Source organism: Colletotrichum gloeosporioides (genome assembly GCF_011800055.1).
Source record: "Colletotrichum gloeosporioides strain Lc1 chromosome Unknown consensus_52, whole genome shotgun sequence".
NCBI lineage: Eukaryota > Fungi > Ascomycota > Sordariomycetes > Glomerellales > Glomerellaceae > Colletotrichum > Colletotrichum gloeosporioides.
The window spans coordinates 507697-533070 of record NW_025544697.1 but is presented as its reverse complement, the minus strand read 5'-3'; the positions used below and the strand labels follow the sequence as shown (position 1 = coordinate 533070).

The window sequence follows — 25374 nt, the reverse complement described above, 5'->3', positions numbered from 1 at the left end:
ATGAAGGTTTCTCTGGGGCTGGCATCTGCCAAGACGCCCTGGGCGAACCCCGCGTTTATCGTATCTGGCAGACGAAGCTACGGGAAGCCAACACAACCGCGACAAGCAGTCGGAGCAGGCTCGCCACACGCCGCTATTCCAGAGACAAGCAGCGTTGAACTCAAGAGCCCTCCAGCACGGAAATCCGTCCCTGGCGCGCCGTTATCCATCTTGTCTACGGGAACCCTTCTAAGATCGTTACTCATCACCACCATCTCATCGAACCGCTTCCTTCTCATCCCTTCACTTTACGCACTATCCTTCCTCTCCAAGTCGAGCGGAAGCTTCCTTCTAGACGTTGATCGCAACCCAGTACTACACGCCATTCTCAAGAAGACATTCTATGACCAGTTCTGCGCCGGAGAGACCCCTGAACAGACGAAAGCATGCGTTGACCGGCTCAAGGCCTTGGGCTTCAAGGGTGTCATCCTTACGTACGCCAAGGAGACCGTATTCGACCACTTGACCCAGTCGGCTCACGAGACGGGAAAGACTGCTGCTGCATCGGGTATTGCTGGTGTCGATTCTGAGATCGAGTCCTGGAGATGCGGTACCCTGGAGACTGCGGCACAGGTTGGTGAGGGTGACATCCTCGCCATCAAGTTGACCGGAGCTGGCCGCGATGTCACAAAAGCCTTCGCCGAAGACAAGTTTCCCCCGAAGCAGATGCTCGACGCCCTCGATGAGATCGCCACAACATGCAAACAACGCGGCATCAAGATCATCGTCGACGCCGAGTCCACGCACTTCCAAAAGGCCATCGATCGCGTCACCCTGGAGCTCATGCGCAAGTTCAACGGAGACGGATACGCTGCTATCTATAACACGTACCAGGCATATCTCAAGAGCACCACGAACAACGTCATCAACCACCTCTCGGAAGCCAGCAAGGACGGATTCACTCTGGGCCTCAAGGTCGTCAGGGGCGCATACATTCTCTCAGACAACCGCTCTCGCATCCATGACACGAAGCAGGATACCGATAATGCCTACAACTATATCTCCCAGGGTGCCGTTAAGAGACACATTGGAGACTTTGGCGGGTCCAAGCCGTTCCCCTCTGTGGATCTGTTGTTGGCTAGTCACAACAGGGAGAGTGTCTTTGCTGCGCTGAAGCTGCATCAGCAGCGCGTCAAGGAGGGCAAGCCGACTGTGCCAATTGCGTTTGGACAGTTGCACGGAATGTCTGACGAGGTCAGCTTCTCGCTTCTGCAGGAGAAGAACGAGGGTTTCGGGGGACCGGACGTATTCAAATGTTCTACTTGGGGCAGCATGGGCGAGTGTTTGGCGTATTTGCTCCGCCGGGCGGTGGAGAACAGGGACGCGGTGTTGAGGACGACGGATGAGCATAATGCTGTGAAGAACGAGTGCTGGAGGAGGCTGAAGTCGGCCTTTGCGGTTGCGAACTGATCTAGCATAAGAAGTTCAAGGCATGAGTTTGAGGAAGCGATAGCCTGTAGCCGTCATAATCTTACGTATTATTTATTCACTTTGTGATTGGATCGCCGCGAATAGCATGTGCTGCTTCATTTCCAAAGAGAATACGGAGGCAGTCATCACAATGCCTAATCAACCGACTCGGCGTAAGAGGACCCAGCTACACCGCAGACACCAGTTTCTAAATATTCTTGCGCATCATCCACATCCCCAAGACTGTCATTGAAATAAAAGGACTGGCTGGCGATGACTAAAAAGTCTTCTGCGTCGATGTACAATCGGAATCTGTCTGACGTTGGAAAGTTCGGTTTATACCTGGCCAAACCCTTGCCAACTATCCAATATGGTTGTCCATCAACTTCCTCTCTGACTACAAGAAGGATCTGTCTGTATCCCTCATACCCCTGAAACAGACACCAGTCGCCAACTGCAGCAGTTTGTGGGAGAAGGATATTCCTGACGACACGATACACTGTGGTCTGGCCTTCCACAATCGGATAAACCCATTCCCCAGTTTCGTTGCATGCAAGGCGAATCCCACTCCATAGAAATCCCTCACAAAAGAAGGATCTCGTGCCGGCAGTATGAGATAATGATGCCTTTGTGCCAGATGCGGAACTCATCAGTCTCTGTGCCGTGTTTTTATGATTTCGCATATGTATCGCATGTTCAAGGCTGGGCGAAAGCTCGTCGTGAAGTTTCAGGATCTTGACCACCAGCCCAGCATATTCAAGCAGGAAGTCGACAGAGTGGATGGGGCTCTCCCTTGCTCTTGACAGCAACTGGACTCCCAGCTGAAATACATCCATAGTGTAATCTGGCAAGAGTGGCTCTTCGCCCCTCCAATGTACCAAGGAAAGAACTCCATAGACTTTGTCTAAGAGATCGTGGCATTCCAACTCACAATCATGTACATGCTCAATGAGCATTTCTAGGGGCAGCGGCTGTTGTTGGAAAGACCCAGCCACTAGCATCTCAAGCTTTGGGACATCTGTTCGCAAAAATGGATCATCGGAGAGACTCAAACGCTCAAGTGCTTCCCGGACTTTCATCAATCCCCAGACATGCGACGCTGCTGCAAATCCATGAAATTTGCGTATGTGCAAAAGCGACTCGCCACATTGTACATAAACCTGCTTGCCTAGAAAGAGCTCTTGATAGACCCAGACCCTCTGAAAATACTCCCTTCTCAGAAACGATTTGAATGCGATGAGCATCCGCGGAAGAGTCTTGTATCTGATCAGGAAGTACCACAGTCTTGATAAAGCTCTGTCGCTGGGGCCAAGCGAATGCTGGTTTCTGCCGAACCATCTGAAGAAGTAGGCATGGTCTTGGAGCTTCTTGCAGAGATACCGGCTATCATCTGCGTGCTCGCCAACATATGCAATTACTAGATGAGAGGCTCCGAAGACTTTGCCCATGATGGCAACTTGGTGACCTTTTTCTTCTAGATTTTCTTGGTCGATACAAATCGCATCGATCCAATAAAGTGCTGTCGCATCGTGTTGTCGGGCACGGCGCAGAACAAGCTCGCAATTCAGCCGAACACTTTTGAGGTGACCGTCAACCTCAATTAGGGTCGTCGGTGCTTCTGGACCCCATGTGTAGGATATGGCATTGTATTGAGGAATTTGTGCTAGCCGAAAGGTATGGAGGACGCAGCGTATGTCGACGGTGCCATAAGAAGCCGCCCCCGATGTTTGGAAACTGAGGAGACGGATGTATGTGCCAGCATCTGGCAAACGAGTGTATTCTGGGCTTGCTGTTGATTGCTTGACGTTAAACTTCGCTGACAAGTCAGGACTTTGACGAAGCGAAGACTCTGAAGAGCCTTCTATCTCGAGTGAGCGGCAGCAGATCGCTTTTGCAACATCTGTATCTGACGAAGCTTGTCGCAGTCTTTCTGCTGGCTTAAGGGTACCGTCCGGACTTGCCGAAGGTAGCGAGCGCGACCGAAGCTTCCCCATGGCAATGGAAAGTCAGCATTTCGTAATTGAGGAGAGTGAGAGGCAGGTCCACCGCTAATCAGATTATTACAAAGCCTGAAAGTGAGACCGCGACTGGTCTGACGCCAAGGACTCGGTGGCTATGCATGGCTGCCTGGTTATCTCGGTCTGCGCACTCTCCAACGGGACTCCAAGAAGTTCAATCAGAACTCATAATCCCAACCAAACTTTAAAGCATCGTCCGTCATCAATGGTAGGGACAACACTCGCTCATTCAGTAGCATGTTTGGAAATGGCTGAAAGGCGAGCAGTGTGAGAATTGGCTCATGTCTGAGGTCCCACCTTCCATATACCCATATGGGTATCCATGGATAGTTCGAAGCCTAAGCCCCGAGAAGTCAGGTTAATTTGCAACATACAAGAGAAGTACCTCGTCGGCGTTCACGTGGTTTCGCGCTGCCGGTTGTTCCTGGTGCTAACTAAGATGAAAGCTCCAACTTCGGCACGGATATGTAGCAAGCACTAAGCAGAAGGCGCCCCGTGGCGCTTATCGGCTCGCAACATACCTCCCAGCCTCCGCGGCACTGCGGGGTGTCGTCTCAGCGGTCCGGAGTGGCGCCCCGTAGCGTCGGGCACGATCCCGATCTTGCATCCGGCCAGCCGGTCCCAATTACCCCACAAGCACCAAGTGGGCTGGATGCCGATCGTCTCCATTGAATTCTCCGGGAAGTCGAAGAAGTTTGTCTGACGAGGAACATCCTTGTACACAGTGACATATCACTCCCCAGTTCCACATTTGACAACATATCTCTCGAGATACTTTGGTAAACGTCGATGGCTTCAGCTGGCCTCGTTCCATCAATTTGGAGATCATAGCAACTAATTAGCCGAATCATCCTATCGTTATCTTGTGCTCAGTCATCCATCAAATATCACCAAGCCTTCAGCTATGGCATCTACTGAGAATTTCAACAAAGCTCTCGTTCCCTTCAAGTACGAACTTTGTCCATTGGGTGCAATCAAACCCAATGGGTGGTTTCGCGATCAGCTTCGACTGAGTGCCAAAGGTCTGGGAGGGAACTTATTCCTTTTTTATCGATTCGTCAAAGAGAGCACCTGGCTTGGAGGAACATGGGAGTACACCCCCCTGAACGAAGCTGCACCATACTGGTACAATTACATCGTTCCGCTTGCGTATAGTTTGGATCGAGATTCTGACCCGCAGCTGTTCTTGGACTTGAAGAAGCAAGCGGACTACTTCTTGGACTACACGCTTGAGCATCAAGCCGAAGATGGCTGGCTGGGTCCGGAAACTACATCACATACCCGGGGAATATGGGCGCGCTGTTTGCTGCTTCAGGGGCTCATGAATCATGCCATCGCGGATTCCTCAAGACGTGCAACGATCCTAGAAGCCGTCTTGCGTTTTGTGAGGCTGGTTCGCAAAATGCTCAAGAACAACTACCAGGGTTACATTCCACAGAAGGATGATGTCTTCGACTTGCAACTTTTTGGGGTCGCTAGAGCTCATGAACTAGCTCTTACACTTCAGTGGCTCTACGATCAGCCCGAAAGCTCCAGTGATCGTCACGGCATTTGGGAAGTTATGGACATGTTGTGGCAAGGCTCTCGTATCATGGACAGAGATTGGACGAAATTCTTTGGGGAAGGCTTTCCCAAGACGCCTTCAGTCCGCTACAAGTCTCTGAACTTCAAGCACGGAGTCAATGTTGCACAAGGTAAGACACTATAACTGAATGAGGTCCAGCTGATATTGACCCATGTCGCAGGCCTTCGATACCCGGCTCATTTGTACCGGATGGAACCGTCTTACGATCTCGCATCTCTTTGTAGAGATGCTGTTAAGAAGACCTTCGATTACCATGGCACAGCTGCAGGGTCGATCAGCAGCGATGAGTACATCGGCGGGCTTTCGCCGCAGCGAGGCTCCGAGCTGTGTTGCTCTGTGGAACTAATGTTCTCGATCTCCTACCTTTACCAGCTTTTCGGAGACAACCACTTCGCCGATATGGTAGAGTCAGCAGCCTTCAATGCCGTACCTGCTGGTATCAGTGCAGACTGGTGGAGTCATCAGTATATCACACAGGTCAACCAGCCCTGGGCCAAAGAGCTGGAGCTTCCAGGGGATGAGAAAACACCATTCTATGACGTTTGCCGGTACGCAAATGTCTTCGGGCTAGAACCCGAGTTTGTAAGTGGCCAGAAAGTCCATACAGAGAGGTCTGCTGATTAAGTCCCGAGTAGCCTTGCTGCACAGTCAATCACCCCACTGCTTACCCTAAGCTCTTGATGAATGCGTTCCTCTGGAAACAGACCTCGGAAGGGATGACATCCATCTTGCATGCCTATCTTATACCATCCAGACTGGAAACTCAGGATATCACGATCAACTGCGACTCAAACTACCCATTTGCTCCGTGTGCGCTGCGTTATACCATCTTCACTAGCAAGCCATTTGAGTTCTTGATCAGAGTTCCAGCTTGGGCCTCTCCGTCTTCTACAGTCGAGTTCAAGGACTCAGCTTCGCTTGCTTCAGCGAAGCCGCAGCCATTCATACAAAACACAGAGGACAGCAGCGGCAATGTTCACAAGATTGACATACCCGCGGCCGGCGACTTTGATGTGTTCGTCACGATCCACGCGGAGGTTCGCATCCAGAAGCATGAGAATGGCTCAGTCAGTATTCACTATGGACCCTTGCTTTACGCATACGAGATCGAATTCAAAACCGAGATCAGACTTCCACGCAATTACAAAGACCAGGCTTCAGACTGCACCGAAATCTCTTCCGTAGGCGACCGAGATGAGGAGCCATGGATGACACATACCCGCGATAACGACTACCTGCCAACTGCTGACTGGAAAATTGCCATCGATCCAACACAGAGTGTTGATGTCGTAGTACGCAAGGGCCCTTGGGAGAAGGAATGCGACAGGAAAGTTTCAGAACTTCCCGATCCTTTGTGGAATTCGGGAGCATCTCCTGTGTATCTTGAGGTCTCTGCTGCTTGGGTCAGCTGGCCAACTCGGAACGGAACTGCAGCAGACCCTCTCGATGTAGAGAGGAAGATTCAAAGTCAGCCTTTCAGAGCGAAGTTAGTGCCATACGCAACTGCGAAGCTTCACATAGCACAGTTCCCTGTCATAGATGCTGCATCATGAACAAATCGTCTCTTGTATTAATGGAAAGAAATACCATCGTGCATGGCGTCGTATCTCTAGATTTATAGAAGACCTTGTTTCGTGTTTTGAACCAGAACCATTCAAGTTTCCCGTGTCTGGCCGGTATATTTACTGTGTGTTATTGAGTCTGGGCTGATATTTCGAAAGAGAACTATAGTAGTAGTGACTACAACAACGACGACGACAACTATGGCAAGGTATATTATGTATGACCGCACAGGAAAAGTAGTTGCTCTACTACAAGAAAAGTAGGGGGTGTTTCTGAGTTTCTGAACAGGGTATTCACACGCGCAGATATCAGCGACGATGCATGTAATTCGGATAAGATTTTATGGGTGTTGACACATATAGCAGCAGGTGAAGACAATAATCAAATGCAAATTCCCTTTCCAGTCAGAACTACGATTTCTCTGTTCTATGCAAGCTTACCCTCAAGCTTAAATATACTCAGGCATGCACACATGTGACTTTTCATAAACCATGCAAGAACACACAGCACTTAACCAACCATGATTTGCTATCCATCTTGTGAAAAGTCGTTTGATTGCACTGCCTGTCGGGTTTCGTGCTTATCCTTTAGGCTTGCGTCTGAGCTGGTAAAGGCGGTAGAGTGGTTGTCTTCGTTGTCTTTGCTGTTCCGTTCGTCTTATAGGTGCTATCAGGAGTAATCACAACTTCACCAGTCGCAATATCGAACCTGTTGGTAGTTCGATTGAAAATCTGGAATGAAGCCTTTGGCTGGAAATCTGGTGATTGTCAGCTTGGTGCGGTACATCACCGGGGTTCGCAATAACTTACATGGGATCTCATGGCCTGCGTTCCAGACTCGAGTAAAACTCAGCTTTCCATATTGCCGCGTTTCTCCATAGGCGACCCCATCGACCGTAAGCTCCGTGTACCCAGCGTCACGGAAGTTCTCGGCACCAGACCACCCAGTCGCAAGGGAGAGCGCTTCTCCGCCGAGCCAGTTACAGATGTAGTCTGCATCTCCAAAGACGAGAGAGACTTGTACGTCAAGCTCAAGAAGCTTTTCGATGTCTGGGAGGTAGCCGACGGCGAAATCTCCAGAGAGGGTGTAAGCTGTGTAGAGGAGGTTGTTTGAGGTGTAGTTGAGGTCCACTCCAAGTGCGTTTTGCACTGGTCCGGTATTCAAGTAGGGCTGTTGCTTGGTCAGCAATCGCTCTGACGTGAGGCTTTGTCTACTTACTCTCCAGTAGTTGGGCGGAACGTCTTCTCCTGAACGGAAGCGCTACGTCCAATTAGTCCAGCACGACTCATCAGTGGTGAGAGACTCACAATATCATAAGTTCCACGACCTTCGAGATTGAATGTGTAAAACATCCCCTCAACGTCGGATTGGCAGATAAACTGGGCGGCTGAGCATGCTGAACGGCGAACGATAGAGTCCCTCTCAAGCCAGTCGCAGTAATCAAGCTTCTCTTGACAGCCACCAGGGCGATCACGGTTCCACTTTCCGTAGTCGTAGATGGTGTCATTGATTAGATCAACGCCGTACCCGTTGTTCTCACCCCTTGTGAAGTCAAGTAGATGCCGCGTCTGAGTATGCTCGTCAACGATACCATTCACGATACCGAGGCTCTTCAAGTTCAGCTTGCGGCCAGTCGCGGTGTTTTCATCGAGCTCGGAGTTCTTCTCATTGAACAGAGTGTAGAACGCCGGGCCCCAGTGGCCACCAAACGACTCTGGAGTGCGATTAGTAACCCGGGGACAGTCGGATTTGATCAGCCTACTCACCAGCCCAAAGATGAAAGTCAATAGAGGAGATTTTTGACGTGCTCAGTTGCGGCAAAGCATCATAGAATCCTTGCAGAACCTCCCAGCAGGTTATGGCAGCTAGACGGCTGGTGTCTTCCTTTGTTGGGTCGATGACAGCCCAGCGACCCTCTCGCTCATCGGAGCTCTCAGGCTCCTTGTCCACAAGAAGGTAGGTCGGGTCAAGGAAACCCACTTCTTTCTCGCTGTAGGAGAAGCCTTTGGCGGTCAGTCTTTAGGATTCGTAATTCTCAAGGCCTTGGACAAAGTACCTGTTCCAACTGGCTGAGAGAGGAAGAGAACGTTGGAGATGTCAGTCCAGGAGTAATCTCTCAGGACCGTTGTCATGTTCTCGACAACCTCGCAAGGCCCGATCTCCTCGAACAGTCCAATGAGAGAATCGGATCCGGGACCACCGTTGAGCCAGAGTGTAACCTGGATTCTGTCAGCTCGAGGGCCTCCAAGTCTGACAGGTCGAACGTTGGAAGCTCACAGGGTCATTTGCAGGGTCTCTCCGCGACTCAAAGAACCAGAAGAACACGTGAACATCAGGGGCGATATCGATGTATCCGCTGTACGAGTTGACCCCCGGCGTGGTCTCGCAAATTCCTTCCTTGCCAGGTTCCTTGAAACGAATTTGAGAACCACCAGGACTGGTGATCGTCGTCACACCCTCAGCAGCACCCGGCGCCTGTCTTGGTCGCAAGACGGCAGTGAGTGCTGGTGTCGCGCATGACGCGAGGAGAGCGGCGATGAGCTTCTGGAGTCTCATACTGACGGTGACTTTCAGAGGGAAGAAGTTTCAGGCTGGCAGCTTCGCATTACTGGACGGGCTTGTTTTCCACGCCGGCGATACCATTTATTATAAGCGCATCAGTACATATCACTGGCTCATTGTCGATAGATTAGGAAGCTCGTCGACGCTTCTTAGGCATGCATAACAGTACGTTTCATTCATCAACCAAATGGGAAGCCCGTTGCTGGACAATTTCCCCCATCAGTCGGGCGCGCTGCGACCGGCTCAGGTCTACATTCTCGGCCTGTTCAGTATTGAGACTCTTCGCTCCATGCTCAATACGAGCATTGAGTGTGCAATTACGTCACACTGGGAAATTTCGCATCGCTTCCGGGGGTTGGCCAGCAGGAATCCGGAGCGGGGAGAGCTTACTTCGACTTCCATGGAACGTGATCGACTACCCGCTCCAATCAGTGACATTCGCCAAGGCAAGTATGAAAAACCGCCCGGTTCTAGTAACTGGATGTTGGTTGTTAAAGTATCGATGTTGCTGATCATTTGCCGTATCATACGTTACTTCGGAGTCCTTCCCGATCTCCGAGATTGGGCAATCGGGCCACCCGTTCTTGCATCACCCCTTGTCCTGATGATGTCCCCTGTCTTTCTATCACAGCTCAATCCATACAGTCACAATGCGAGAACGTAGGCACTGGCTGGGTGGGTATGCTTGATTGTCTAGGTACGGTCGAGGTTCAGCGTCTATGTACATCCATCCTCAATCGTGAGACTAGGCAATCCCAAAAAAAGATCCTTCCACCCTGACGAAATAGCCCTATGGCTTCCAAAAGAATAACAACACTCCCAATGTGCTTTAGAACTGTCCTGGCCCGTTGGCGGATAATGCGAGCAAATTGAAAGCCAATTGACTTTCCCATCCTGGTTCTCTGATAGACACCCGTGACACTCACTTTCCACCGTGTGTGAAATACACACTATCTGGATCTCATGTTCGTTGCCGGGTATGCCTCCTGCATCGCAGCGTGAATGGCACACTGCTCCTTGGTGGGAATCTTGCAGAGTTCCTCGAGGTCGGTCTGGTTATCGCGACGCTGGAGCTCGAACTTCTAGTAGGCGCCGCCATTGTCGTTGAAGGCCTCGGTGCGACGAACCACATCGTACAGGCCATCATAACGAATGCCAACGCTGGGGCTGTAAAGACCGTTCTTGCCCTTCTTGGCAGCTGCACGGAGAACGCGGACGGGCAAGTTGCTCTTGAGTGACTTGTACAGCATCTCAGTGCCGTCAGAGTTCTTCGGCTTGTTTTCTGTGCACTTGTGGGCGCCTGATCCAGAGTAAAATATGGTGTTGCCCTGGTCCTCATTGAGACTGTCGTAAGTTCCGCCGGATTTGACAATGGAATGAGCACCTTGGTTCTTGTCTCCAGTAATTCCGCCGAACCAGTTACCATGGGCGCCGTTGACACAGGCGACCATCTGAGCCGGCCACCATTTGCCGACGGGGATGTGATTGTCCCCAAAGACTCTCGACTTAACTGACGCATAATCGGGATGGGCCACCCAGCTTCTCTTGCCAGCTTTCAGAACGTAAGCGATGCCTCGAAAAGGACCGTTCTCGCCGAACATTTCATGATGTTTGTCGGGAACGTAGAGGCCGTCGGGAGGATTACTGTTCGAGTCACTCTTCACAGCAGCAGCCTTGGCTGTCTTCCGACGGGGCTTGGCAGCTCCGTCTTTGTTCGGCTGAGCTTGCATAGCAACTGGAGCGATTGGGTCGATTGCTGTTTGCATGTTGGTGTGATCCTCCATGTGATCCTCCGTGTTGAGGGGGTCATGAACACAGGTGGGAACCTCCGGGTAAGCGTGGAGCGACATGTGGTAGAAATTTTGTCCGTCCATCGGGCCCTGTGAGTAGTGCGGGTGATATACACCATCTTCGGCTTGACCAAGATACTGCGAAGTATCCTCAGAGACCACGGTCTCATGGTTAGCCATGGAATCATAATCTCCCATGCTCATGTCAGCATCCGGGGCCTTGTAGCAAGCTTGAGGGTGAAAGATTGGCACTGAACCAGGCATGATGACGGACTCCTTGTTGAAAACCATGCAATACTTTCGATCGCTATCATCCATAGCAGCGAAAGTGGTTTCATCCACCTGGCTCAAGTTGCTGAAGGCCCAAAATTGCCACAACTTAAATGCCCGCTCCCGACTCTTGGTATCAATGTACTGCTGAGATTCAAGGGAATCCGGGTCAAACATGACGAGCACAGTGTCCATCAGACGGCGACGAACATCTCCGACAATGTATTCGGCCTGCCACTCAATGTAGTCGAAGTGCTGCTGGAGGCTGTCGTAGATGTCTTGGACAGGCGGACCCTTATTCTCCTTTGAAGCAACGAGAATCTCCGCTGCGAGGCGATGGAAGTCATCGATAATCTTTGCCTCCACGGCGGGATCCACGCTTTTGTTCGAGTGGTCGGCGAGATGAGTCTGCTCATCGTTGGTTGAAATACCCTCCATCATGCGATCGTCCTGGGGGGCGGTGTCATCACTGTGGTAGTCTTGCTGGTCCTCCTGTTTGACGAATACGTTTTGGGCATCAGCGACCTCGGTGTGGTCGGCCATCTGGAAGTCCATGCTCATGGCAACCTCGTCTCCATCGTGAGAAGCATATCCATGGTGACCCTGCTCACACATGGGGTTCTGGTCCTCGTGTGGAACGTAGAAGCTCATGTTGGCGTCCATGGATGTCGAGCAAGACGTCTTCGCGGATCTGGTTATTCTAGGAATGTCAGCTTGGTATTCCTACAGGTCATTTTTTCGTCGAAGCGTTGGAAGACAAACCCAAAGCGAACTGTCCAGTCAAGCTGCGCGAAATGCTACTTGTGTTTGTTGCTCGTCCGTTGATGTTGAGCAAGACGTCTTGACGGGCCTGCCTTTTCCAGGAATGTCAGCTTGATTTTCAAACAGGTCGTTTCCCCCCTGAAGAGTAAGAAGACTTACTCAAAGCACACTGTCGAGTTCAGCTGCGCGAAAAGCAAGTTGTGTTTGTCACTCGTCCTCGAGACGAAGGGTTTGGTGGAAAGCAAAACAGCAAAATCGAGGGATGTGGGAGGGAGAAGTATTTTCAAAATTCTTCAGGGTGCAAGAAGAAAACCCTTTCAACGGCCACGCCTTCCTTGAACAAAAGATAACAAAAAGCTAGCCTAGAAATGATATTGTCGTGGGCATCGCTTAGTCGTGCAGACAGGTGAGTCAGGAGTTGAGGTCTGTTGTTGTCGAGAGAGGTCTTCAGCGGTGATTGGCTCATCAACTCACCAAAGGCCCCGCTCTTCCAAACAGCCCAAATCTTTGGAGTGACAACTCCCCAAGCAGGGCGCCTCATTATTAAGCTTCCCATTGTCTTTGTGTCGTGTGTTGGAAGGAGCACAAGTCTGGCTTCACAAGAAACATTCTATGGAATCATTTGGAATAATCCATCAGAGATTCAGACATCGACTGGGCAAAGGACTGATACTGGAAGGGAAGATTGTAGCACATGGGAGCCAGACCATGGAGTACAATTTGCTTGCCTTTCACATCCCAGCCACTTGATTCAAAAAGACTTCCATGTGTTCCAGAAGGAGGAATGGAGCAGCAGACCTCCTCAGTCAGGGCCCCTGTCATCCAATCGGCACTAATCCAGGACCTCCCTGTTCCCGTTCTATGCCCCATTGGCCCCCGATAATAGCCAACTCCAACCGCTGAAATCGTCGCCGGCCCGGTGCTTCGACGCGTGTTCTGCACGCCCTGCGTCAAGTCCCCTACTCACAAGGGGCGGCCGGCCAGCAACGCACCAATAGCCAAGACCACCACCCGTCAACGGCACGGACTGATATGCACCCCGCATCCCACCAACCACTCAACGTGCTAATGACATTACAAAATGCTCGAAACGGCATCTGGAGATAGCGAGCCTCTGGGATCTTCCTAGATAAGCGCTCCTATCAGTGGGTCCTCGTTATCTGCAGCTGGCTCGAGGGAGGGCGTACGGCCCGGCCGATGAGGAGGCACCTCCGACCCCGCACCACCTCCAAACGACGGATATCTGGGGGACTGGGCAGTCTGCCTTCCCAGATACCCACCTGCGATGGTGATACCAAGACGATTGACGCTCATGGAAGCAGAATAATTCCAGATGGAGTCGTCGAATACCCAGAGAAGAATCACGAAGCGGTCGTCGTACGCGTGAGTCGCGACATGATGTGGTTTCACCAACGGGAGATAGCTACTGACGACTGACACACCAGCTGTTCACGATGTCGGAGGCAGAAGATCAAGTGTTCGGGACTGCATCCGTGCAATAATTGTACTCAGCGGCGGCTGACTTGCATATTCGATGAGCGCGATAACAAGGTTATGGTGACGCAAGGGTCGGTTCCCAACCTTACAGCTCTGACGACAAAAGTACTGACTATCATTGGCTTAGATACCTGTCTGAATTACAACAGAAAATCGCACGTCTAGAGCGTCTTCAAGCGAGGGCGTTGGCCGAGCAGAGCATCAGACGTGGCGAGGATGTCGACAATCCTGAGGGTATGTACGATGAACCTCCCAGACCTGGACACCTGTTGACCTTGAGAAGATGGCTTCGGAGATCCATCAAGATATGACGAGCACCGTCGTGCTAGCTATCACAGCCCGGAGGCTGCGCGACGGGACTCACCGCCACGAAATCCCGATGGCGACGGTCCAGATCTGACGAACCCTCTCACTGCGACGCCGTCCCGGTATTGTCTTTCAGCATCCAATGGAATGGCCTGTAAGTGCTCCCCACTCTCATTATGCCCTGACATCTTGAAGCTGATCGATGCAGACTTCCTTGCTCCGGGGTCCAATTGGTCATTCTCACGGCACGTTCTCAGTGTCACACACGATCATGTCTGTCAATCTCCTCTTCCTACCAATAGCCTATTATTCGACGGCTGCGCCTATGACCTTGGATGGGACGGCTCTCGAAGCACGCAAGCCCTCGACAGCCGCTTCATTCCGTCAATCGATTACGCAATCTTTCTTATCAACGCCGTCAAATTTCACTGCGGCCAAATGTTCCATCTCTTCGAAGTAGACGAGTTCATGGTCAACATGCAGAATTTCTACGCCAAGTCATCTGTTGACCGGGCAGAGGACACCAGCCTCTGGTACATCCACTTCCTGGTTATCCTCGCTTTCGGCAAAAGCCTGATCCAGAGAAAGAGTGAAGGCAAGAGACCATCAGGGGCGGACTTCTTTGTCAGGGCTCTACAGCTCTTGCCAGACGTTACCGCGCTGTGCAAAGAACCCATTCTGTCTTCGGAGATCCTATGCTCGATTGCGTGGTACTACCAAGCGTTGGACTTCCGACATGCTGCTCACAACTTTGTAAGTGCTCTAACAATTTGAGGTTGACGAAGAAAATCTCTGCTGACTTTACATCAGATCGGACAGGCGAAGAGCATGGCGATGAATCATGGTATGCATACCGACATGCCAATCATGGAGCTTGGTCCGGAACTGGTGCAAAGATGTCGCAAGATCTGGTGGACAGTGTACGTGTTGGATCGTCAGATGAGCTCGTTGATGGGGCTGCCCCAGTCAACTCTGGACGAAGGTGTCTACTGCCAGTTGCCTTCCTACTCGGGATCAGTACAACGCACGACGGCCTTGAGCATGCAGATAAAGTTCGCGCGCATTATTGCTGAGATCAGCAGCAGTAAGTTCAACGTCTCTGCGATACCGAACTCTGCTAATTTTCTTTCCTCATCTCACAGCCGTCTATGGGACGACAGGTCGCTTGAATAAGAGATTCGTCCTAGGCACCAAAGCTGTGCTCCAGAGCATTGTGTCAGTCGCAGACGAGCTTCGTACCTCGTTCCCACTACATGCAGATGAGCGATTCGATGGAATCTCGAGACTCTCTGCGCACCTGCACCTGTCTTACTATCAGGTGAGCAAAGACATGATTTTCTCTTGATAGTCTCACTGGACTAACATCTCTTCTTAGTGTATCGTCCTCGCGACAAGACCCCTGCTGCTATGCTGTCTGATCAAGAGATTCGAGTCACCACTCGAGGCAGACTCTCTGATAGCATCACCGAAAGTTCGAAACCCCGTCCAAATGTGTGCCGAATCCTCTATTCAAATCCTCAACATCCTCGACAGACTACGAGCTCAGGGATTGCTAGGTAAGATTCCGCCTTGCAACAAGCTATACTGCAACCCCCAAAACCTAACTCAAAGGATAGAAACCTTTCTTCCCCTCGACCTTGACTCCCTATTTGTATCCACCGTCGCCCTCCTCGTCGCCCGAGCAGTCGACTCCCGTCTGATCGAAAGTCAGTCGCCGTGGCTAGAGAAGTCGCACGCCATAATCGAAGAAATGGTGGCCAGCGGGAACCTGATTGCGGGGTTCCGCAGGAACGAGATGCAAAAGCTGGAGGAGATGCTCAGCAACTTCACGACGACGCAGCCTCGTGTTGCGGGCATTCCCGAGGATACGCAAGGCGCCGAATGGCAGCAACAGCAAACAGATTCCGCCGCCGCTGTCCAGGAGCCAGTACCGCCGCCGCCGTTTCCCGAGTTTACCAAAGACAGCAGCAGCCAGGCGGAGGACCTGACGGCCCAGCAGATTATTGATGTGGTTAACTCTATGGAATGGGAGGATAACGAGTGGATGTCATTTACGGTTATGGATGATCAAGCATGAGATGGCTAGAGTTATGGGAAGTCTAATGTGGCGGCGCTGCGGTTGATATTGGATCGAGGGGTCTTTTGGTAATTGACGGTGAATCAGATTTATGAATAACCTCAAGCAGCGAAGTTGCTCAGGAATTCCTCAACTAACAAGCCAATGGAAAGCTTGAACCAAAACCGACGTGTTCGTCTGGTCCTTTACTTTTCAGATGAAGTCTAAAAGGACAGTTCCGTCGGCGTAGGCGATCATCCCGCCGGGCCCAATATCTCCAGACTTTGGAGGTGGAGTTTCCATGATTCGGTCTTAATCTAAAGTCGATTAAGACGAAGCAAAATCCGGGGTTTAGCTTGCAATGAATCACCACACAGTTGCCCGAATTCAAACAGAAAAGCAAAAGGTATATTCGTATAATTACGAGCTCCGCCCGGTCGCATTCAGGTACCTTACATGAGGTCTACCGAGGCGAGCCCCCAATCATGAACAAGGATGTGCGCATGCCGATCATTTGCTAATAGCCGAAGCAATCGGGCCATTCCCCGATTCCCGTTGTATTTTTCCTTCGTATGAATGCCACCCGAGCTTCTAGATTGAGTAGCCGGGCCCCTCCACACCTGATGGAACGATTGCTTTTCATCACAATGTCACCAAACGGCATTTCTTGGCGGGCGAATGGGGGAGTAGCGCATATCGACAAAGGGGAGAGGGCTGCGTTGCAACCTCCAATGAAGACAAGAAAGACTTAAAAGCAAGGTACTGCCGTCCGATGATGTACGACATGCATGCATGGTACGGCTCGTTGCGCGAACAAGGGCTTGACTCTCCTCGTCTTTCACCATGTCTCGGTTCTCAGGCTTGGGCCCGGCTCTGACGCTGGCTCTTGCAGCACTTGTCAACGGCCAAGACAACCTCGGCATCGCGAATGGCTTCATTGATTACGAGACCGGCCAGGTCAGCGGCCAGTTCGTTCGCGACTCCCAGACTCTCGCTTCCCTCAAGGTCGCTTCAGGCCACGACTTTCTCCCCTCGGATTTCCTCTCCAACTTGACGCATACCGAAGGCGCCCACTACCTCGGAGACGTCACCTTCCGCTACAAGGTCGCTGGTGCCGGCAACTGGACCAGCGTCGACTCGGCCCAGGCCAGGAAACCCGTGAAGGCTCTGGAAGGCCTCGCATCTGACGTGCTTGCCGGCGCGGACCTGGGATCTACGTTGCCCAGCGGCATCCCTCTCACCGTCACGAGAGAGTGGCTGACCGAAAGCGACAGCCTGGCTCTGCGCATCAACCTGACCAACACGGGCAACAGCACCGTAGAGCTCGGATCCCTTGGCCTTCCCGTCTCCATAAACAACGTGTTCAGTACACGCGAGGCGGAGAACCTCCAAGATAAGTGCTCGCTCGCGGATCCGTACATCGGTCTTGACGCAGGCTACGTTCGTGTGTCTCCCGTCAAGGGAACCGGCAACGCGCTCGTCGTCGCGCCTCTGGGCTCGAGCCCTTTCGAAGCATGGAGGCTTCTCAGCGAGCCGCAAGGTGACTACTACTACCAGAGCCAGACGTACGAGGGCAACTACGAGTGGATGATTCACTCCAAAGCGTGGGCGGAGACGGAGTGGAAGGGTGGCGCCCCGTGGAATACGCCCACGTCCAAGACTTTGGAGGCCGGCGAGACCTACACTGTCGGTCTCAAGTTCTCCGTCGCCGAGAGCATCCAGACCATCGAAGATGCCGTCGAGAAGTCGGGTATCCCTCTTGCGGTGGGCATCCCGGGATACGTCGTTCCCGCAGATCTCACTGCCCGCCTGTACCTCACGCACTCCTCCCCAGTCAAGTCCATCGACGACTCTGGCGTGTTCACCGTGAAGCAGGACACGGCCGCCAAGGGCTCGCCCTACCTCCTCACCCCTGTCGAAGGCAAATGGGGGAGAACAAAGATCACCATCACTTACGAAGACGGCAAGACCCAAGTCGTCCACTACTTCATCACCAAGGCGGCCACGCAGACGGTCTCCGACCTGGGCCACTTCCTTACCACCGCCGCCCACTTCAATGACACCTCCGACCCCTTCGGTCGCGCGCCGTCCATCATGGGCTACGACCGCGAGGTCAACGCCATCGTCGAGCAGGACTACCGGGTCTGGATTGCGGGACTCAGCGACGAGGGCGGCACTGGCGCGTACGTCGCCGCGGCCACGAAGCTGTTCGTGCAGCCCGTGGCCAGCGAGGTCGAGGTCCTCGACGAGTTCATCCACGAGACCGTCCTTGGCACGATCCAGCCGCCCGACTCGTTTGCCGTGAGGGCGAGCGCCTTCTTCTACCAGCCCGAAGCGGTTAACTACACATACGATTCGGCCTTGGACTGGACTACCTGGGCCGCATGGAACAAGGAGAGGTCATACACCACCGTCCGCGCTTACAACTACGTTCACCCCGTCATCGCCTACTGGTCCATGTACCGTGTGGCCAGGGACTACCCCGAGATCAAGACCCGGGAGGAGTGGAGCTGGTACATCAACCAAGCGTTCAACACCGTGCAGTACTGCCTCAAGGACGGCGCCAAGGACTGCGACTACGGTCTGACCGGACTTATGGGCGAGACGGTCTTTGCCGAGCTTCTCGAGGATCTGAAGCGCGAGAACATGACGCAGGAGGCGTCCACTCTCGAGGCCTCGATGAAGTACCGCGCCGAATTTTGGGAGACACTTGCCGTGCCGTTCGGAAGCGAGATGGCCTGGGACAGCACCGGGCAGGAGGGCGTCTACTACTGGACCAAGTAAGTCATGAAACATCGAACCATGGATCAGTGGGCCTTACTAACCCGCGAAAGCTACTTCGGCCTAAACACCACCGCGACCAAAGCCATCAACAGTATCACGGCGTACATGCCCACCGTCGCCCACTGGGGCTGGAACGGCAACGCCCGCCGGTACTGGGACTTCAACTACGGCGCCAAGCACGCTGGTACGGAGCGCCAGCTCCACCACTACGGCTCCGGCCTCAACTCCCTCCCGATGCTGCACTACTACGAGCGCAACCCGTCCGATTTCAACGCGATCCGTGTCGCGTTCGCCGGCAACACTGCGCCCCTGAGCAACATCGACGAGGAGGGCTGCCCGTCCGCTGCGTTCCACTCGTTCCCCGAGCACCTCGAGTGGGACCCCTATACCGGCGACTATGGTCTCGGGTTCCTTGGTCTCGGCCTCGGCCAGACGCTGTACATTGTCAACACCGAAAAGTACGGCGAGGTCGTGTTTGGTGGCAATGTGGTAGAGTCGACCGCTACTTCTGTCGTCGCAGAGCCGAGGGATGCGGTTCGCCGGCGCGTCTTTGTTGCGGATTTGGGTTTGAAGATCTCGTTGAGTGCTGGAGCTATTGGCACCGTTACATACGATCGTGAAGGCCAGACGATCAAGCTCAGCGTCAGCCAATCTGCGTCTGATGCAGCTCTCAAAGCATCTTCGGCCATTGTGTGGCTTACTCAGACCACCGGAGCAGCGACATTTGCGGTGACAGGGGCTGCCAAGGAGAGGGGTGGATATAAGGTTGACTTGTCGAGCGGAAAGGCCGAAGTCACGATTGCGAAGGCGTAGACAAAGTGTATGGAGTTTCAGTGTACAAAGTTTAGGTGAAAGAATAGAAGCTTCTCACAACAGGTGCCATGATAGTTAAACAAGCCGTGATGTGAGACGTTTATTGAGCATCTCCATTCAGCAAGCAACTAACATAGCAAGCCCAGGAGCAATGTTTCAACCCAGAACTAACACGATATGATCAGACGAACGCCAAGTGTCCCACCTTCTCCAAACCCCGCATCCCCGGCCTCCTTCCCCACGAAAAGGTCCAGCCACCATCTTATTACCCCGCACGATTCTCCCCGCTTCTCATTTCTCTTCGAGTCTGCCGATATCCCGACATGACGATGGGCCCCTTGGAACCAGGGCTTTCCCCTGCCATTGGCTTTGCAACTTTGCGTTTAGGCCGCCTGGATTGGGTCAGAAGTCCCTGGCTCCTCTCAGGAACCGTGACTCGTGGAAACCGGACAGCTCCATCATTGGCCACTTCCCCAGACGAATCAACGAGCTGGTGAGCTGTTGAGAGCTTCTCACGTAACTTTGTCCCGAATTGACCGAGAGGGGCCCGTATCTACCGGCAAATATCACCTCACCTCGTGTCTTTAGTGCCAACATGTTCGCACTAGGTGAGAGAGAACCGTCTCGCGGGGATCGGACTAGGGTTGCTTTCCAGGCTAAATGCCCAGGTCCCGTCTCTTGAATCCCAGCTCCCTGGATGCGGTGACATCGTTCGGCAAAACACCTCGCGATGCTTCGTTCATAAACTCTCTCCCGTCCAGATGGGCCTGCCCACTCAAGCCACCTCCTCTCGCCTGGCTTAGACCTCCAGCCCGCCATGGTCTCGTCTAAGAGCTTCTTCCTCGGCGCGAGCCTCGTCGCCAGCACCCTGGTATCGTCCTGCTGGCGCAACGCAACATGCACTCACCCAACAGAGGCGTCCTTCCCGGGTCCCTGGGACGCCAACATCTACGCCCCCGACTCCCGCACCGCCCGCCCGAAGTCCGTCCTCTCCCTCGCGACAGGTAACGCCATCGGCTCGTTTCCATGCGCCCAGCCGCTCAAGGGCAACGGCTCAGCGCTGGTGTTCGACTTTGGCGTGCTCATGGGCGGCATCACGACGGTCAACTACACCTACACGGGCGACGGTCCCGCGACCCTCGGCCTCGCCTGGACGGAAGCGAAAAACTGGATCGGCGAGTACTCCGACAACTCCAACGGCAACTACCGCGGCCCGAACGCGACCCTCATCAGCGTCGACGGGGCCCTCTTCCACAACATCACCGCCGCGGGCGAGGGTTCCTACACCGTCCCCTTCGCCCAGCTCCGCGGCGGCTTCCGCTACCTCACCCTCTACCTCATGACCAACTCCTCCTCAACCTCCAACAACACCACCGTCCCAACCCTCGCCATCGACGACGTCTCCCTCGAGATCGTCTTCCAACCAACCTGGTCCAACCTCCGCGCCTACCAGGGCTACTTCCACTCCTCCGACGACCTCCTCAACAAGATCTGGTACGCCGGCGCCTACACCCTCCAAACCAACGCCGCGCCCCCGGAGACCGGCCGCGTCCTCACCGAGGCCGTCTGGAACGGCTCCTGGTTCAACGACGCCTACCTCGGCGTCGGCTCCTCCCTCCTCCTCGACGGCGCCAAGCGCGACCGCTGGATCTGGCCCGGCGACATGGGCGTCGCCGTCCCCTCCGCCTTCGTCAGCACCGGCGACCTCGAGAGCGCCCGCAACGCCCTCCAGACCATGTTCGACTACCAGCAGCCCTCCGGCATCTTCCCCCGCGCCGGCCCGCCCTACCTCGACGCAACCAGCGACACCTACCACATGTGGACCATGATCGGCGCCTACAACTACGTCCTCTTCTCCGGCGATATCCCCTGGCTCGCCGCCAACTGGGCCGCCTACCTCCGCGCCATGGACTACATCTGCGCCAAGATCATCCCCGCCACCGGCATCCTCAACGCCACCGCGACCGGCGACTGGGCGCGCTACATCTACTCCACGAACGGCAGCGCGCCCAACATGCTGCTCTACCGCACCCTCACCACCGGCGCTTTCCTCGCCGACCTCGCGCCGTCCAACTCCTCCCCCCCTTCCGCAAACCTCACCTCGACATGGCTCGCCCGCTCCGAGACCCTCAAGACGGCCATCAAAACCCACCTCTGGGACTCCTCCAAGGGCGCCTTCTTCGACGGCCCCAAAAACCGCACCCTCTACCCGCAGGACGCCAACGCCTACGCCCTCGCCTTCGGCCTCCTCGCCCCCTCCTCCCCCGAAGCCGCCTCCGTCTCCGCAGTCCTCACCGAGAACTGGACCCCCATCGGCCCCGCCTCCCCCGAGCTCCCGGGCAACGTCTCCCCCTTCATCACCTCCATCGAGCTCGAGGCGCACTTCGCCGCCGGCCGGCCCGATCGCGCGCTCCGCCTCATCCGCGACAGCTGGGGGTGGTACCTCACCCACCCGAACGGCACGCAGTCGACCGTGATCGAGGGCTACCTCGTCGATGGTTCCTTCGGGTATCGCAAGACGCGCGGGTACACGGACGACCCGAGCTACGTCTCGCACGCGCACGGCTGGAGCTCGGGCCCGACGAGCACGCTGACGGAGTACCTCGTCGGGCTGCGCGTGACGGCGCCCGCGGGGCGGGAGTGGCGGCTGAGGCCTGTGTTCGGGGAGGTGGAGGCCGCGCAGGCGGGGTTCACGACGGCGCTGGGGCGGTTTAATGCGCGGTGGGAGGTGAAGAACGGGAGTGTCGCGAGCGTGGAGTGGGATGTGCCGACGGGGACGAGGGGATGGGTCGAGTTTGGGGGTGGTGGGAGGTGGGTTGAGGGGGGGGAGGGGAGGGAGGTTATTAATGTGATAGTGTCAAAGAGAGAGGCATGAAGACTTGTGTGTATATAATAATGAGAGTCGATACGTTACTGTATGTCTGATTTCGGACTGAGATGTGACTGTGTAGAGACGTTGGAGGGGTTGATCAGTCTTACTCGCGGATCCCCGAAGCTCGTCCCATCGGACTCCGTCTTAACACATCCGCTGAACAACGTCCGGCTAGCTTTTGACAGCCCATCGCGTGCCCACTCATCACGTCTGTGTGGCTTTCAATAACCTACCGCATCAGTAAGCGTACGGCCTGGGCAACGTCCAAGCGGACCCAGATGGAATCCATCTCATAGATCCATGGAATATTGGCTTGGTCACAGTCTGACGAAGTCGAGAGCTCCCATATGAAAACGACCACATCCACAAGAAGAGAAAACTTCAGCTACGGCATAAGGGCGGCTTTCTTCCCCCACGAACCACTACATACCCATTCCCTGCACGAAACCACCAAAGAGGACAAGACCAGAACCATACAAGATCGCCTCAAACCTTGCCCACGCACTAGAAGCAAGAAACGCAGAAGCCGCAGCCTGCCCAGCGTTTCAAACTCATCCGAGCTTTTTCGCGAGGCGCGGCTGCAAGATCCCAACGTCCAGAGTCAGAACTCTCCGTACGGGACAAACCCTCTCTCTGCCATCTCAGACAACGGGGTTTGCCCGAGAAATCGGACGGTCAGAGAAGATGGGATGGCGGAAGTGTCTGCAGTCAACCTCGTGAGTTTAGCTTTGCGTGCGTTCAACAATTCTGATGAATGAGAATGTTGTGGTATTTTCCCCGGGTATCAGTCCCAGTATGTATGTATGCAAATGTAGGCGCAGCAGCTGCAGAGGCCATATGCAAGTCCTCACGCGTTTCCGAGTTGAGGAAACACCACTTTCGCGAGGCTCTTTTCGCCGATCTAGTGACCATATCCAAACACGACTTTTTTCCCTCCAAAAACAGCTCCTTCGGGGGCCTAGACCAGCACTTGCTCAGGGCCACAGCAACCAATGCACCGAAATCAAGATTCCCTCTCCAACTCCAAAAACACCAGCACAAAACTCAATGCGTCAAAAAACAATCCTTTCATCCCAAAGGCATCATCAGCTCGTCGTCGTCGTCGTAGCCGGTTGTGTCACAACCTGCGCAACCTCCGGATCCCTCTCCCTCTCCCGCTCCCTCTCCCTCTGCAACGCCCTCTGCCGCCGCCTCTCCTGCCGCCTGCGCTGCTGCTGCGGGCTGCCCTCCTTGCAGGCATCGACGCAGTGCATGACCATGTAGAGGAAATGCAGGATGGCGGCGATGAGCTGCAGCCACATGTACCAGGGGGCCCAGGTGGCCTTCTCGACACGCAGGGGGTCGTCGCGCCAGGCCTTGTACTCGCGGTGGGGGCTGCCGGTGCGCCAGCCGTTGAGGATGATGAAGTAGAAGAAGGCGACCAGGCCGAGGACGAAGAGGATGAAGTCGCCAACGACGAGGGCGCCGGTGCGCAGGCGCGGGATTTGGCCTGTCGAGTTGGCGAGGGTGACCATCTCGGCCATGGAGTAAACGATGCCTGAGACGGACTGATGGGGAATTCTATGTTAGCAATTGCTTCGCCATTTATTCGTTTATTTCTATTCATGGAACCCGATCAGAAGGAGGGGTTGAAGCATACCGCGACATATCCTATGGGAAAGTCAAACCCGTATCGCGAGAGCATGATGAGCGCTGCGAGGGCGCATACTTCGAACACGACGAGGGTCAGGCGTAGGCAGAACTGGAGGATGCCATAGAGATGGGGGATGCGCGGGCGCGCCATGGCTGGCCACGGTAAACGAGAACTCGGCCGCCTCCAAGTCGTCGACACAATAAAAAAGACCTCGAGGGTTGCACTATCGTGGGATCATTCGCTTGCGGGGTCGTGTCGGTGAGGACGGTCGGTCGGGTCGGTCGGGGTGCTGGGCGGACTGTAACGTCGGAGTCGGTCGCCGGCGCGGGCGGAGCGGCTTCAGGTGCGAGAAGGGACGAGAGAAAATAAAATGGTAATGACGACAAGAGCCGGCCGTTTCGTTTCTCTGATGGGCGCCTTTGTTTCGGTGGCGTCGCTTTTTCTTCTTTGTGGTGGCCCGTTGAGTGCGTGCGTGTGTTACATTCGGCAACAATCAGTCAAGACGGCCGGTGTGGTGGGTGAAGTGGGTGAGTGTGAGATGGAGAAGGTGAGAGTCGCCAAAAAGTCGAGGTGTGGTGCAGGTTGTTGTTTGAAGGTCGGGTTCTGCCTCGCCCAACCGCCGATGTCCAGCGGGGAAAAAGAATGGCTGCGTTAGGTACGTGGAGCGGATATCGAGATGGACGGCGACTGGCTGCGGCTCTAGAGGAGCGGTGGTGGTGGTGGTGGTGGTTGGCAGTTCGAGGAAACAAGCAGGTGGTTGAATGTGACCTGCCCTGGGTGGTGAATGAATGGTTGCTGGTGGCACAGGAGCGAGCTGCAGGCGAATGGAGGTTCCCGACCCAATTGCAAGTGGAAGTTACCCAATTCCGAACGACCTCGTCACTCCCAAAGTGATGGATTTTGCACATGGACAGAAGAAGCAAAAAAGAAGAAAAAAGGGCCAACACGGAGCGAGCACAGCAGCGCAGTGGGCAAGCGAATGCACTTAATCAGTCCAAGGAGGAGGGAGTTTGAGCGTCCTGCGCAAAAGGCCGCCTCAGCTCTTCCATCTGGGCATGGGATTGGGGGGAGAGGACAAGCGAGGAGTCCGGGTTTGCCAAGCATTTCTGGACAAGGATGCGCCCCGAGGGAATGGAGGATGGGAGGAGATGGCCATGTCCGCATCGCTCATCTTTGGGCACGGGAGGGAGGGAGAGTTTTGCAAGTGGTTGTAGCTGAACATGCGAGGCGGGAATAGAATCTATAGACTAATGGGCCGAAAATGTCTAGATCAACAGACCGTCCCAGGACCCTTGGATTCCTGGAATGCTCTCCCTCGGACGGTGGGAACTTGATCGTCTTCTCTCCCACGAGTCCGACGCCGCCGCCGCACCACGGCTGCATCTCTCGGGGGCGCATACCAGCACAATGGCCG

The 25374-nt window shown here is 54.3% G+C and overlaps 9 protein-coding genes across 9 annotated transcripts; 5 read left to right on the top strand and 4 right to left on the bottom strand.

Annotated features, from left to right (window-relative positions):
• On the top strand, window positions 1-1449 carry GCG54_00008474 (putative proline dehydrogenase; the record flags this gene model as incomplete). The annotated part of the gene is made up of 1 exon (XM_045408440.1): window positions 1-1449. The coding sequence occupies one exon, from the start codon at window positions 1-3 to the stop codon at window positions 1447-1449; it is 1449 nt and encodes a 482-aa protein (XP_045263130.1).
• A 155-nt stretch (window positions 1450-1604) lies between these two features.
• On the bottom strand, window positions 1605-3443 carry GCG54_00008473 (uncharacterized protein; the record flags this gene model as incomplete). The annotated part of the gene is made up of 1 exon (XM_045408439.1): window positions 1605-3443. One exon carries the CDS (start codon window positions 3441-3443, stop codon window positions 1605-1607), a length of 1839 nt encoding a protein of 612 aa, XP_045263129.1.
• Window positions 3444-4371: 928 nt separating this feature from the next.
• Window positions 4372-6605, top strand: GCG54_00008472 (uncharacterized protein; the record flags this gene model as incomplete). Its single annotated transcript, XM_045408438.1, has 3 exons — window positions 4372-5161; window positions 5213-5634; window positions 5688-6605. 3 exons carry the CDS (start codon window positions 4372-4374, stop codon window positions 6603-6605), a joined length of 2130 nt encoding a protein of 709 aa, XP_045263128.1.
• Window positions 6606-7202: 597 nt separating this feature from the next.
• GCG54_00008471 (Carboxypeptidase S1-like A) lies at window positions 7203-9171 on the bottom strand (the record flags this gene model as incomplete). Its single annotated transcript, XM_045408437.1, has 7 exons — window positions 7203-7372; window positions 7425-7785; window positions 7834-7875; window positions 7923-8329; window positions 8382-8618; window positions 8672-8834; window positions 8893-9171. 7 exons carry the CDS (start codon window positions 9169-9171, stop codon window positions 7203-7205), a joined length of 1659 nt encoding a protein of 552 aa, XP_045263127.1.
• Window positions 9172-10259: 1088 nt separating this feature from the next.
• On the bottom strand, window positions 10260-11888 carry GCG54_00008470 (uncharacterized protein; the record flags this gene model as incomplete). Its single annotated transcript, XM_045408436.1, has 1 exon — window positions 10260-11888. One exon carries the CDS (start codon window positions 11886-11888, stop codon window positions 10260-10262), a length of 1629 nt encoding a protein of 542 aa, XP_045263126.1.
• Window positions 11889-13332: 1444 nt separating this feature from the next.
• GCG54_00008469 (Proline utilization trans-activator) lies at window positions 13333-15879 on the top strand (the record flags this gene model as incomplete). The annotated part of the gene is made up of 8 exons (XM_045408435.1): window positions 13333-13382; window positions 13624-13730; window positions 13780-13956; window positions 14011-14555; window positions 14613-14886; window positions 14945-15120; window positions 15178-15358; window positions 15419-15879. The coding sequence occupies 8 exons, from the start codon at window positions 13333-13335 to the stop codon at window positions 15877-15879; spliced, it is 1971 nt and encodes a 656-aa protein (XP_045263125.1).
• An 822-nt stretch (window positions 15880-16701) lies between these two features.
• On the top strand, window positions 16702-19455 carry GCG54_00008468 (uncharacterized protein; the record flags this gene model as incomplete). The annotated part of the gene is made up of 2 exons (XM_045408434.1): window positions 16702-18638; window positions 18693-19455. The coding sequence occupies 2 exons, from the start codon at window positions 16702-16704 to the stop codon at window positions 19453-19455; spliced, it is 2700 nt and encodes an 899-aa protein (XP_045263124.1).
• Window positions 19456-20272: 817 nt separating this feature from the next.
• GCG54_00008467 (uncharacterized protein) lies at window positions 20273-22330 on the top strand (the record flags this gene model as incomplete). The annotated part of the gene is made up of 1 exon (XM_045408433.1): window positions 20273-22330. One exon carries the CDS (start codon window positions 20273-20275, stop codon window positions 22328-22330), a length of 2058 nt encoding a protein of 685 aa, XP_045263123.1.
• Window positions 22331-23412: 1082 nt separating this feature from the next.
• On the bottom strand, window positions 23413-24110 carry GCG54_00008466 (uncharacterized protein; the record flags this gene model as incomplete). The annotated part of the gene is made up of 2 exons (XM_045408432.1): window positions 23413-23874; window positions 23967-24110. The coding sequence occupies 2 exons, from the start codon at window positions 24108-24110 to the stop codon at window positions 23413-23415; spliced, it is 606 nt and encodes a 201-aa protein (XP_045263122.1).
• Between the last annotated feature and the right edge of the window lie 1264 nt (window positions 24111-25374).